At 35.6% G+C, this 14,584-nt stretch overlaps 1 protein-coding gene across 2 annotated transcripts in view; it reads right to left on the minus strand.

Moving 5' to 3' along the window:
* The window catches only part of PPP2R2A (protein phosphatase 2 regulatory subunit Balpha), a 90,597-nt gene that overhangs the window by 21,077 nt on the left and 54,936 nt on the right, over nucleotides 1-14,584 (minus strand). For both annotated transcript variants that reach the window (XM_059177834.1, XM_059177842.1), the window contains exon 3: nucleotides 13,311-13,408. In XM_059177834.1, coding sequence (XP_059033817.1) covers nucleotides 13,311-13,408 — 98 coding nt within the window. The remainder of the gene's footprint in view (nucleotides 1-13,310; nucleotides 13,409-14,584) is intronic.

Below are 14,584 nucleotides of genomic sequence, written 5' to 3' on the forward strand. Positions count from 1 at the left end.
AGGTACATATAGTAAGACAACAGGATCTTGAAAACATAGCTCTTCATTTAAAACAAGAGGATATTGAATGAGATGTGAGATACAGTATTTTTCCTATATACTGAAAACACACAGTACAAAAAAAATGAAATCACACATTTCAACAAACAAAATTCATAAATATATAAAAGATACTAGATCATGACCAAGTTTTAAAACAAAGTAATGACATACTGCGTGGTACTCACACAGTATTGACAAATAAACCAATGGAAGAGAATAAAAGGCCCAGAAATAGCCCTGAATTACAACAAAGTAGCACTGATGAACCAGGATGGTCTTACCATTAAATGGTTTTGGTTAATTTGCTATTCATATGTAAGAAAATAAACCTCGGGTCCCCTGGGTGGCTTAGTGGGTTAAAGCCTCTGCCTTCTGCTCGGGTCATGATCTCAGGGTCCTGGGATGGAGCTCTGCATCGGGCTCTCTGCTCAGCAGGAGGCCTGCTTCCCCCTCTCTCTGCCTACTTGTGATCTCTCTTCTGTCAAATAAATAAATAAAATCTTAAAAAAAATAAAATAAAAAGAAAGAAAGAAAGGAAGGAAGGAAAATGAACCTCGACCCCTGCTACCCCAAACCAGTCTTATAAATTGATTCCAGGTGAATCAGAAATACAAATATAGGGGCGCCAGGGTGGTTCAGTGGCCTGCCTTCATTCAGCTCAGGTCATGATCCCAGGATCCTGGGATAGAGCCCCGCATTGGCCTCTCTGCTCGGCAGGGAGCCTGCTTCCCTTCCTCTCTCTCTGCCTGCCTCTCCGCCTACTTGTGATCTCTGTCAAATAAATAAATAAAATCTTAAAAAAAAAATACAAATATAAATGCTCAATAATCAGGTTCTAGGATAACAATGCCCAATACAGCTTTCTGTAGCAGTAAGTCTGTATCTGTGCTGTCCGATATGGGTGCCACTAACCACATGTTGTTTTATGAAATGTGGTTACTGTGACTAAGGAAATGAACATGAAACTTAATTTTAATTAATCAGAATTTAAATAGTCACATGGAGCAAGTAACTACCAAAATAGACAAGCACACGTCTAAAAGATCTGGCACATATGTCTTCCTGGACCTTGGTGTAGAGAAGTATTTCTGATGCAAGGCAGAAAAAGCAGTAAGCTCAAGGAAATCATTGATACTGTACTGTGTTATTCTACTAATAATGTCTATTTATCAAAATCCACCACTGAGGAGGGAAAAGGTAAGACACAGAGTGAAAAATTCTTCCAACAAATTTTAATTAAAATTACAGTATGATATACTTAAAACCTCCAAAAATATTTTAAATTTTAAAAAGACTGACAATAATGAAGCATTGGCAAAGATGTGGAACAGCCATAATTTTCACATATTGTTCATGAAAATAAGACTGGAAGAACCACTTCTTACTCTTCTGTCTACCCCATGACATAATTTTATGCATGATTATATTACTAAAAAACATAATCAGGAATATTCACAGCTGCATTTAATAGCCACAAACTGAAACAACCAAAATGTACTTTCTACAACATAATGGATAAACTGTAATAAAGCAATACAAAAGAAATTATACAGCAATGAATGAGAGAAAATTATTTCTATACAAAGGTAATACTGAGACAAAAGGCCAGACCCAACAGTTACTGCCAGATTCTATTTATAGAAAGTTCTAAAACTATAGATTAAACTAAGTGTTAGAAGACAGGATTATAAATAGGTTTTTAGGGAGAGGAAGAAGAAATCAGTAGAAGGGGAATGAGAAGGGCTATGTAGAAGGGCAGGAAGTTCTATTTCTTTTTTTTTTAAAGATTTATGTATTTCTTTCAGAGAGAGAGAGAGAGACGAAGAGAGAGCACACACAGGTGAGCGGGTGGAAGGGCAGAGGGAGAGAGAATCTCAAACAGACTCCCCACTGAGCACAGAGTTCCACTTGGGGCTCAATCTCACAACCCATGAGATCATGACCTGAGCCAAAATCACAAGCTGGACACTTAACCAACTGAACCACCCAGGTGGTCCATCTTTCTTGACCTAGATGTGTGCTGTGTAATAATCTCCTAATGCTTTGTGTGCTTTTTTGAGTGTATTTCAATAAAGTATAAAAATAAACATAGCACACAGAAGGTGCAGCCACTTTGCAAACAGTACCAGGAGTGATTTTTTGAAATAAAACTACTCTGTGATCCAGCAATTCTGCTTCTAGGTATATATCTGAAAGCACTGAAAACAAAATCTCAAAGAGATTATTCACAACAGCTATGTGGTAGAAGCAAACTAAATGTTCACTGATGGACAAATGAATAAAGAAAATGTGACATACACATGAGTATTATTCAGCCTTATAAAAAGGAACCCCTATCATATGCTACAACTTAGAAGAACCAGGAGGAAAGAATTCCAAATCAAACAATCCAGGCAGATAAAGACAAATACTTCGTGATTCTACATATATGAGGTTATCTAAAGTAGCCAACTTCATAGAAACAGCAAGTGAGAATGGCAGTTCAGGGGCTGGGAGGAGAAAGGGGGCAGGAAGTTGTTCAGTGGTTATAGAGTTTCAGTTATACAGGGCTGAGGGGTATTTTCTAGGGATCTGTTGTACAACAACATATACATGGTTGGCAATACTGTATCATATAGTTGGAAATGGTTACAGAATATTTTGCTATAGTTGAGTAAGAATTCAGCACACAAAAACAAAATACATATCTACAAGAACACACTCATCCACACGAGGAGGAGGTGATGTGCAAAGTACGTGCGTCTGCACACCTATGTGTATGGGTTCGTTTCCTTGAAGAGAGGACCTTGCTATGGTATGTCATGCACTCAAGTAGGCCCCTGAGGTTTAAGCAAACCAAAACAAAATTTATAAAACAATAATAAAATTCAATGGTGTTAGAACCAACCAACCATTGGCCAAGAGGACTGAGCTTCATTTCTTATACAGAAGTAAAATCCAGAAGGAAAAATTAAATTCTTAAAAATAAGTAAAAGCATCAAAATGAAAAGAACAATGGTGAATTTCTATGTATCTTGACAGTGAAGAAGAACTTTTTAGTATAAATCACAAGCAAAGAGCAGAGAAAGGCTGATATCTAACTTAAGAAATAAATATTTAAAGATTAAAAGAAGCATACTAGCAAGAAAATTGTATCTTATGATAGCAGGTTACGGTCTTTCATGTATAAAAAGTCCTTAAAAATCACTAAGAAAAATATTAACACCTTTCCTTGAAAGATGGCAAAGGTCAAAAGTTGGCAATTTACATAAAAAATGGTGAGATATTTATGTATAACTGATCATCAGTAATCAAAATTAAGAAACAGTGTTTTGTCCTTAAACTGATGAATAAAAAAATGTTAATGTTCCTCGAAATATGGGCAAAATCATATACTACTAGCAAAAATATAAATTTTTACAGCCTTTCTGGATAATGTCAATACTTACTGAAAGCCTTAAAAAATACAGATACTCAACAATTCCACTTCAAAGTATAATATATGCAAAGATATATCAACTTAATGCATAAACAACTTCAATGTCCATCAAGTGACTTATGAAATACTACAGAGCCAACTACATTCAATCGCTAATCAATGTTTCTCAACCATCTTAACTTAGGCACAACACTTCCTGATACCCATTCTCTGCGGTGCCCAAAAGCAACATTTTTATTGGCACTTTTGTCACTTAAGTTATAAAAACAGACTGGACATATTCTTCCAACTACACATGTATTCCTTTCCTTTCAACAGTTGTTTAACAGTCTCATCACTTCACTTAGATTAACTTGAGTAAACCTGAGTAAACATCAATAGATATAAAAACTGAAAGTTACAGAATGACATGTTCAACATGATTCTCATTCTGCAAAACAGTAACAAAAAAAACCAGAACATGCACCAATTGGTTTTTATTCATGAGATGGGATGATTTTGATTTTTATCTTTTTCTTTGTGAAAATGATACATTTGTTCATACTTTCCATGATAAACAAATCAAGTATTAGGAATTAAAAATAATCTTGGAAAAGAACATCACCCGATAGTCCATTAACAGTTAATTCTAAATATAAATAACTGCACTGTGCTTTTACTAACTTCCTCCTTTTTAGATGATACTCTGAAAATGGAGGATTTCCTCTGCTCCTTGAACAATACGTAAGTTTTAGTAAAAATGAACTGTACTTTAATCATTTCATATAAATGAGAATGGATATGTTTTAAGCTTCCAAACAACACTACTAAAACTTAGTTACTGTTTAGTAATGCTACTTTAATCTTACGTTTGTCAGGGAATAATTTGTTTTCTATTTGGAAGTAGTTTAAGGAGTTTTAGAGACTTGTGAAAAGGACCCTTCAGGGACAGTGAGATAAATCAATTTATATCTGATAACAAGCCACTATCAATGCAAACAAGTGGAACTTTCTAGAATAAATCAAATCACAACATCAATACATCAATGATGTAAATAGAAAACAAAAAAAGAAATTTCAAACATTTTCTGAGCTGATCCCAATAACAGTGACAGTGGTGGAATACCTCAAGATTTTGCAGGAACTTACTAAATTATATTCAGTAAGTTGTGCCCCTTCACTGAGTGAACTATATACATACTATACTAAGAAACATGCACTTTATAGATAACTTTTTAGACTCTTAAGGAGTTGAGTTTCAAGATTCAGCAGATGGACCCCACTTAAGGCTAGATTTAAAAAAAAAAAAAGGGAAGAATTCTTTCTACTAATTTTGTGTGTTTTTACCTCACAGATTCATTAAATATAAAATCTTCAGACCTCAATTTCCTCACGTGTTAAACAGAATTTATCCTCACTCCCTTTGGTGTGACAGGGCAGTTTTGAGAATTAAAAGAGAAAGTGGGTAATGTTGAAGTATCAGTTTTTCTTCCAGATAGACAGTAAGTCCAATCCATCCACATCATGCAGTTTAGAAACAACATGATACAGCTAAACATATAATGGCCTCAAAATCAAGAAGCCTTAAGTCAGTTTCCCAAATTAGGAAACCTCCAACACGCTTTATTCTGACCAAGTCATTTATTTTGAAAAGAACATAAAGAGATATATGAGAAAGAAGCAACTTCAATGAATTTTAAAATCTGTTTATACAACTCAATTACAATACAGGAAAAATGAGGGGAGCCTGGGTGGCTCAGTCATTTAAGCGTGTGCCTTCGACTCAAGTCACACATGATCCCAAGGTCTTAGTATACACCCCTGTGTGTCGGGCTCCTGGTTCAGTGGAGAGCCTGCTTCTCCCTCACCCTTTGCTGCTCCCCCGGCTTGTCCTCCCTCTCTGTCAAATAAATAAATAAAATCTTAAAAAAAAAAAATTGTTTCATAAAGATACATTTAAAACAATCATTGAGAAAAGATTTTCAGTAAGTATGTTGGAATCACCTGCCTGTCAATTTGGGAGTAGGCACAGAAAGTAAGAGGAGGGGAAGATCCTGAAAACGTATTAATAAGGGTAATAAATTTCAACCAGATAATGAACTGAATGGGACAAATGAAATGTGAGTAAATGTCTAAATAATTTAGAATCAGGAAAGCAACAAAAACAAAAAAGTGAACAAAAGTTAAAGGCAGTCAATCTACAAAACTGAAAAACACAGCCTCATGAAAAAACTTGTTCTCCTCACAACACGTGGCCTATAAGAATCATTTTAACAAACACACCAACAGAAAAACAGAGCATAGAGCAAACAATTTTAAGAACTCCAAGTATTGAGGTTAGGTAAAACTAAAACCCAGTAAAAAATGTGTTTTCAACTATCAATTTGTTTATTTTATTTATCTCTACTGAGGAATTTTTGGTTGAAGTATAAATCGGTAAAATTTACTAAGAGATCTGGCCAATATGACTAAAAAGTAGCTTAGATCCAGCTACTTAATTTCTAGAAGGTTCTGAACAGTAATTAGTTCTTCAAAAATTCCACCAAAAGAATGTTTTTATAGCGTCATTTATGATAGAAAACAAGAAATAAAACACTCTACGTAGTATCTAAAAATAGAGACTACATTAAATTAGTAAATGGAATCAGTAATGGAATACCATATAATCATTAAAAATGATGATTCAGGGGGCACCTGGGTGGCTCAGTGGGTTAAGCCGCTGCCTTCAGCTCAGGTCATGATCCCAGGGTCCTGGGATCGAGTCCCCTCATTGGGCTCTCTGCTCAGCTGGGGGCCTGCTTTCTCCTCTCTCTCTGCCTGCCTCTCTGCCTACTTGTGATCTTTCTCTGTCAAATAAATAAATAAAATCTTTAAAAAAAAAAATGATGATTCAGAATCTTTAACAATATGAAAGGTCTTTACATACATTATGCAAGGGAGAAAAAAACCACACCACCCTAAATATATTATAACATCATTTTAGAAAGATAAACTTAAAAACACACCAAAAGTGTTTGTTTTTGTTTGGTGGTTGCAGATATTTTCTTTGCACCTTTGTCCTTATTTACTACATTACCTACAATGAGTATGATGACTTTTTTTTAAGATTGTGTTTATTTACTTGAGATAGAGGGACAGCACAGAGGGAGAGGGAGCAGCAGACTCTCCCCTGAGCAGGAAACCCGATTTGGGACTTGATCCCAGGACCCCAGGACCTGAGCCAAAGGCAGACGTCCAATCGACAGCCACCAAGGCATCCCCATGACTTTTTAATTAGAGATAAAAAATTACTTAGGAGAAAAATACATTGTATTTGTATGATGTTGTGGAGACGATAGAAGAGGGAAGTAAAAGTAAATTCTAAAATTACTGGGTATTATTAGTTTCATAGATTTTGATCTGTTTGTTGCTGTTGGGATTTGGGAAGGACAATATAAGAAATATGGTTAACTCAAATTTCTGGACAAGAGGTGAAGTGGAAAAGTAATTTTACTTTAATATGTCAAAATATCCTTTCAAGATCTAATCTACTGTTAAGAAAAATAACACTTAAATGAATCCTACTTTGTCTAACAGTTGTTTAGTGACCATCATTCTGACAAGCTCAGCAATCAGCAAAGGTACTTTAAATGATAATCCACATTTGAAAAATGTAATATTCTAAATGAGATAGAACCTCAAAAGTTAATAGGTAGTTGGTAAGTGTGTGACAGCTGGTTGGACAGAAATGTGGAGACAGACAGATGAATGAGGTGAGGTTGCTGGATGAATCCATGAACAAACAGAAATGAAGATGACAACTTCTCCAGGTATTTAAACTATCAATTCAAACTCTTTTTAATTTTTCCCTCCTTAAGCCTACCACAGAGTGTGAAGACATCACTCATTAATGGCTACTATTAAAAAGCTAAGATCCAGTACTTTTCTCATTATTATAAAGGGATGAACCTGATTTTCCTGTGTGATTTATACCACTTAAGTCTCATTACTTAGCAGAGACAGATTTTTTTCATTTGCTGAAAACAATACTCAACGTGTGGGTATTCTAACAATTTATACAGAATTAGCTTTTACCCACCTTCGCTAGCTGTGTGATCTTAGAAAGTTAATTATCTTCTCTGATTTCAAGTCATTTATAAATTGGTGATACACTGAGACACAGATAGGAAATAAGCATACATCTTCACTATTTTGCTGTGAAATTTTATAATTAAGATTGAGCGACCTTGGCAGGCCTGGCAGAAAAACTACTATTGCTACACCCAGGTCGAAATGGGCAGGGAAACGGGACAGAGAGTAAGGGTTCACCTTATTAACTGTATGATTGTGGCCCATCATCTGGGCCCCTAATCTCTTTATTGGTAAAAGAAGATTACATTACTAGGGACTGTTAAATTGGGGCCCTATTACTATCTTATCCATGGACAGAACCCAGGGATTTTGTGAACTTGGATATGGTGCAAGTTTACGTATTTATCCCACTAATGTCCAGCTGAAATTCGGCATTTCTTCTAATTATGCATAGAGGCGATAAATCATCATTAGGAGTACCTGTGACTTTGTCAATATAGAAATGACAGGTTTTAAAATCACACCCAAGCTGTTGTCCACAAAGAACACATATTACTCAATGTGTCTTAACCTTGAAAATATTTTTCAATATAGTTTCCTTCTATGTATTTTCTGCATCTAAGACATTTTGAGAAGTCCACAGAATTGACCAGGGTGGAGGAAATCCATGACACCAAAGGTGGAGAGCCCTTGAAAAACCCTGTAAATTTTAGCATTTAATTTCTATGAATGCACCATATAAAGTTCAATACAGGCAAAACAAGTTCACAGTTAGCTTTGGTAGAGGGTAGTAGTGACAAGAAAGAAGAGAAAAGGCTTCTGAAATGCCAGTAATATACCATTTCTTGATCTGGGGAAGAGAGAGACAAGTGTGTTTTGTGAAAATTCACAGAACTATATACTTGTGATTCTGTGCATTTTTCTCTATGTATCATAAGATCTACCTTGGGAAAACAGTTTAAATGTATTTTTAGATAATATAAACCTGAAGCTATATTTTATATTATATTTATATTATATATATATTTATATTATATTTTATATTTCCATTACCCTGGTAGTGGAATATAGACAATTTCAATTTCACATTTTCTATCAGGTGAAGTTCCCAAAGGACTTAAAAAAAATAAATAAATAAAAGTGGAATCTCGTGCTTCCAGACATTCTGATTTAGTGGTTCAGAGACACAGCCTAGGAATCTGCATCTGAAATATATGTCCCCCGGTAATTCCAGTATTTTGCACTCTGAAAAACAAACTTAGGTCAAACAGAGAATTGGGGGGGGGGGGGGAGGATAGTGAAAGCCTGGTAGCTTAGAAAAGAAACCTCATTTAATAGATATGTTGATTTGGAAGATACCACAGTGGTATTTTCTTGAACTTCTAGTGTATTCTTTCTATAATATTCCTGATAGAAGGGCATCCAGCTCTTGTGCATTTATTTCCACATACAAAATAAACTAATCATTTTCTTCTCACGCATATCTCTAAACATCAAGACTCTAAATCATCTCTTCTCCCGGCTATTACAGAATCAGTCACTTTGACCATTCCTCACTGGCACTGCTGAATTTGCTGTTCTGACTGGCGCTCAGTAAATACACCATGTTAAGTGAATGCTACCACATCACCCTAGAACAGTGAGTGGGTTCTATTCCTTCACTTAAACATCAAACTAGATCAACTCCTTTGTATAGATAATACTAAATTCTGTTAAACAACATCTTGTTGATTTTGAGCCCCATTCTAGTCTTTCCAAATAATTTAAGAAGAAAATTCAATCTTTTAAACTCCCATCCATCTTTTGTGATAAGCATGATTTCTAAGGTTTCTTCTATATCCTGTTGAGCAGCTTTAGGAATACCACAAAGCAACAAACAGAGAGAGACAGAAAGAGACAGAGGGGAGAAAAATCCTGGCAAATTACTAGCACTCAAAGAAAACAAAAACCAAAGGCTATACAATAATCTAGGAAGAACTGAAAAAAGGAAAAATTCTCCTTCTCACGTTTCTCCTTAATTATTCCTTTAAAAAATCACTCCCCACACACTTTAACTTGTCATGTACATCAGAAAGCCTTAGAGAAAACTGAAGATCTGAGCAATCCAAAGTCAAGAGGAAACCTGCTATTTCAACAACTGCAAACCACCGAATTTGAGCACCCATAAAAACAAAGCTCCCCTAAAAAGTACAGAAACCAAGCACACCTAACAGTGGCTTGGAATCTCCCAAGAACAACTGTATTAATATTTTCATTATCAAAAAAATATATCCCACCAACTACTTTGTTGTGAAAAGCTATTAACATACAAGCTATGGCAATAAATTAGTAAGACCTATTTCAGGACATGCTATGAACACTTGATTGGATATCAAAACACAAGAGGTAGGATGCCTCATGGAAATCATCTTATCCTTGTGCCTCAATTTCCCTACATGACTGCTTCTATCAAGAGATTCTATCAAACAGAAAACTTTAAGAACATATTAGTTAGAAAAGTATTACCAAATGACAGCAAAAAATGTTACAGGATCACCAGGCTGAAATATATACTGAACTGAATGAAGACCTACCCTATAAATGAATACCTAGTTTCTCTGACAGGAGAAAAGAGGGACAGGCAGCAAGAGGTACCTAACAGGATGACAGGCAGGGGTCCTGCCACATTTAAAGCACAACAGAAGTGAGACAGGCGGAGTTAAAGGTATCAGTCTGATATATCAGTTAAATGAAGTTCTCACCCAGCCAAAGGGTGAGAAGATAAAGACAATAATGCAAATGGCACTGTGTTTTGCAAACAGAGCAGCCTAGTATCATCATCAGAGGTGAAGACGTGCTCCATGGACAGGCACCAGCGTGCCCTGAAATGTACACATAATAGCTGTGATTGTTAGAAGGTGGACTGAAATTTAGAAATCAAAGTTCTAATTCCAGAGCTCTGCTATTAAACTAAACAATGTAGCCTTCTGATATAAACTTTTCCTACAATTATCTAAAAACTAGGAAAGGGCCACTTTTCAAACTGTATCACTGTTTTACAGATAAAATACATGTGAATTCATAAAAATCTAATCTAAATATATTAGGTACTGACATAAAGGTGCCTCTAGATGTAGGCAGCACATATAGTATCAGTGACGCCAACAGTGACTGTCTTGAATACAGCACTATACCAGAAGCTCCAGTAAAAGATAAGGCTTTAAAATGTGGACAATAAATTAGGTAACAGGCACCAAATTAATATTAACAAGATCAAGTTTCAGAGAAGAAAATCACTACATCATCATTATTTAATCTCTCACTTAAAAATACTGATACTCACACGAAGTAATTCTCAGTGGACAGACTACTAATCTGAAGTTCTAGAAAATGAATTGGTCTTGAATTCTTAAATGCAGTTAAGAATGATAGATACCAGTGGCCCTTCTCAAAAAGTTATTTTGCTGATTCTCGTTATCAGGGCATGTTATTTTAAATATCAGTACTTCAGGGGTGCCTGGGTGGCTCAGTCGTTAAAGGTTTGCCCTCAGCTCTGGTCACGATCCCAGGGTCTTGGGATTGAGCCCCACATCAGGCTCCCTGCTCCGCAGGAAGCCTGCTTCTCCCTCTCCCACTCTCCCTGCTTGTGTTCCCTCTCGCTATCTTTCTACCAAATAAATAAAATCCTAAAAATAAGTCAGTACTTTAGAATCTCCTATAGCATTTCACAAAAGAAATTATCTGCTTCAAAAATCGTTTCCCGGGGAGCCTGAGTGGCTCAGTGGATTAAGCCGCTGCCTTCGGTTCAGGTCATGATCTCAGTGTCCTGGGATCAAGCCCCGCATCGGGCTATTTGCTCAACAGGAGCCTGCTTCTCTCTCTCTCTCTCTCAATCTGCCTGACTCTCCTCCTACTTGTGATCTGTCAAATAAATAAATAAAAATCTTTAAAAAAAAAAAAAAAATTGTTTCCCAATACAAGTAAAGTTCAAGCAGTTTCAAGTAACTCCGTGTTAGACCTTTTATTGCAATTTAAGGTATTACTGACAGCTTCAACTGTTACTCTTGAGTACATTTACGGAGAGCTCCAAATACCTTTCTTTTGAATAGAAGCAAAGCACAGACAAGTCATTCACATCCAGGGGAAAAAAAAAAAAAGGCAAAAAACACTGAAGGGCACAGAATGCTTAGGGGAATGCCAGCTCAAATTCTGAGTAACAGGGGCGCGCCTGGGTGGCTCAGTGGGTTAAGCCGCTGCCTTCGGCTCAGGTCATGATCTCGGGGTCCTGGGATCGAGTCCCGCATCGGGCTCTCTGCTCAGCAGGGAGCCTGCTTCCTCATCTCTCTCTCTCTCTCTCTGTCAAATAAATAAATAAAATCTTAAAAAAAAAAAATTCTGAGTAACAAAATTAACATTCATTTTTTGGTTATCTAACATGAAAGACACTGAAGAATACTGAAAGGATTACATGTCAGAAGTTTTGGGTTCTAGTTGTTATTTCTGCCACTAATCAAGTGATCTCTTAGTATCTTGACTTTCTCACTTGTAAAGAAAGGGAAACCGTAATGATCTGTAAGGTTCCATTTCAACTCTATGTATTTCAAGATCCTATGGTCAAGATTTTAGTTGCTTGAAACAGGAACAGAAAATTGATTTTGCCCCCCCAACCCCACTTCCCACAAGAACAGTCTCTGACAAGAAAAGCTTGAGTCTTTTCATCTTGTCTTCCAACCAAAAAAATAATAAAAGGAGACATATTTAGTGTTTGTGCATCTTCTAATCAGACACTATTAATCATTTCTTTTAAAATTAAATTACCTACCTCACTGGGGTGTTGTGAGGATTAATTCATTAGTGTTTGTAAAGCACTTTGAGATCCTCAGGTCAAAGGCGCTATAGAAGTGCAAAGTAGTAGTATTATTACTAGATTCTTTGCTTATTTAAGGAACTTCACAATCCTTTAAAACCTAACTCTCTGTTATGATTTAGACATCTATTTGTAAACCCTTGCAATTTATGCACATTATTTTAACCCTCTTTGGATCTAGACAGGGACAGGATGTTTCAAAGCGAATGATTTTAAATAAGGTTTAAACTTTGATCTATCACTGGAGGGAAAGAGCAAGGGAAAATCTAGTGTGACAAATTCTGTTCAGCATAAAATTTTAGTGAGAAATCCTGTCAATTAGATTTAGAAGTGTGCCTAAGCTACACCCAAAACAAAATTTAAAACTCACTTTAATCTCAAGAGTCTTCAATGAGAAATTCCTTTCTTCAAAGAGAAAAGGAAACAATTTTCAAATCAACTCATCTTAAAAAGGGTAAATTACATTACATAGGTATACATGCAATTGTCATTTAAAACCGATTTAAATCACTAATAGTATTAGTATGAACTGATATCAAAATAAGTGAGCAGCTTTTCCTTTTAACTAGCCTCCCACCCCCAATTACACAAAGCAAACTAGGCACTGAGAAGACAACAAACCAATTTTGCTTTACGGAGTTTGGAGGGGGGGGCCAAGGCTTCAAAACCAGTTCAACTCTTGGGATTAATTCCACCACTTCCCACTCCTTTCTCTAACCAAATCTTCTAACAATTCAAGTGCTGTGTTTTTAAATCAAAACCACACAAACACACACACACACACAAAGCTAAGAAAAGCAGAGCTATCTATCAGTTAAGATATTCTGCTTGAATAAACAGGTACTTCTTTAAAAGAAAAAAAAGCCAACATCCTTCAATGAGATACTTCAGTGCAACACAAGTTCTAGCCCCAAGAGCAAACTGAAATTTAGATATTAAACTTTAAACACTTACCTCCTGCTCCTGTTGAAAGATGACAACTCTACCACCTTTATCTCCTGTTGCTAGTAATTCTCCAGAATGATTAAATTCTACTGTAGAAATTATATCTGCTGTATAATTGAAACAAAAACAAAGAGAAAATGTTAGTTTTTCTTTCCCAACTTATTACAATTCCAGAACTTAGCATGTTTTCCCTAACATGTTCCATATAGATCAAACCATCATCAGAAATAAGTAATTCTAAGGTTCTTTCATGAATATTTTGGTTCTCCAAAGAAACACTCTCTCCAGAATAAATATGAGAATATTTTAATAAGAACAGGAGTAATAAGTAACTTAAATACTAGTGGGTTACTGGTACTTCACTAAAACAACAATTTGTGAAACATTTTGATTGCATCATTAATCATTAATAATTCTGTTAATTTTCTTTCTTATATACTTCTGATAAAGTTCTTTATGCAAACCCAAAGGAAACCTACAAAATTAAAGCAGATATAACTGAAATGGGGGAAAATTTTAAATGTAAAAATGATTTCAGATAGAATAGTAAAATTATTAACTCAAATTATGGCCTATCAAACAAAAGTCTGCAAACAGAACACACATATAGCAGAAATGCAATGCACCACTGCACCTTCAATATTGCACAGCTCTTGTGGCAACACAAAGGCTAGTACAATCAGTCATGTTATACCTGAAGTCAGTGCTAGTTGCACAGTAACTTCAAATAAAATTAAAGGCTTTTTCACTTGCTTTTTGACACTAGAGCCATTTTGCTAAGAAAAAAAAAAATCCAAGTTGCAGAATTAGGCATTAAGATAAAGCAACTACTCTGTAAAACTTACCACTGTTACTAACAAGTTCTTCACTACAAAGTATTAAGCCAAATTACTAAAGACTATGTCATATGCACTTGAAGTAAGTAAACGTCCTACAAGAGAAGAGTCATTTTCTGGTCTATACAGGCTCACTGTAAGAATTTAAGGATGCTGACTTGATAATAAAGAATGCTGTCTACCTTAAATTTTTAAAATAACCAACATATCTTTATCAATAATCCATACAACACTGCATTTTATCGTTTTCTTTTTAGTGATTTTTCCAAGACCAGTTTGATTTTGGAAAGCTTTCTTTGCTTTCTCCGTTGCCTAGGTCCAAGACACCTTACCTTTCTGGAACACTCTTGAGAATCTACTGAAAGTTACACAGCATGTAACGGCGTATGTTTTAAGTGTGCACAAAAATTTGCATATACCTTTCAGAAGGCATGGACAGCACCCACC

This window comes from Mustela lutreola, chromosome 1 (assembly GCF_030435805.1).
Source record: "Mustela lutreola isolate mMusLut2 chromosome 1, mMusLut2.pri, whole genome shotgun sequence".
Classification (NCBI taxonomy): Eukaryota; Metazoa; Chordata; class Mammalia; order Carnivora; family Mustelidae; genus Mustela; species Mustela lutreola.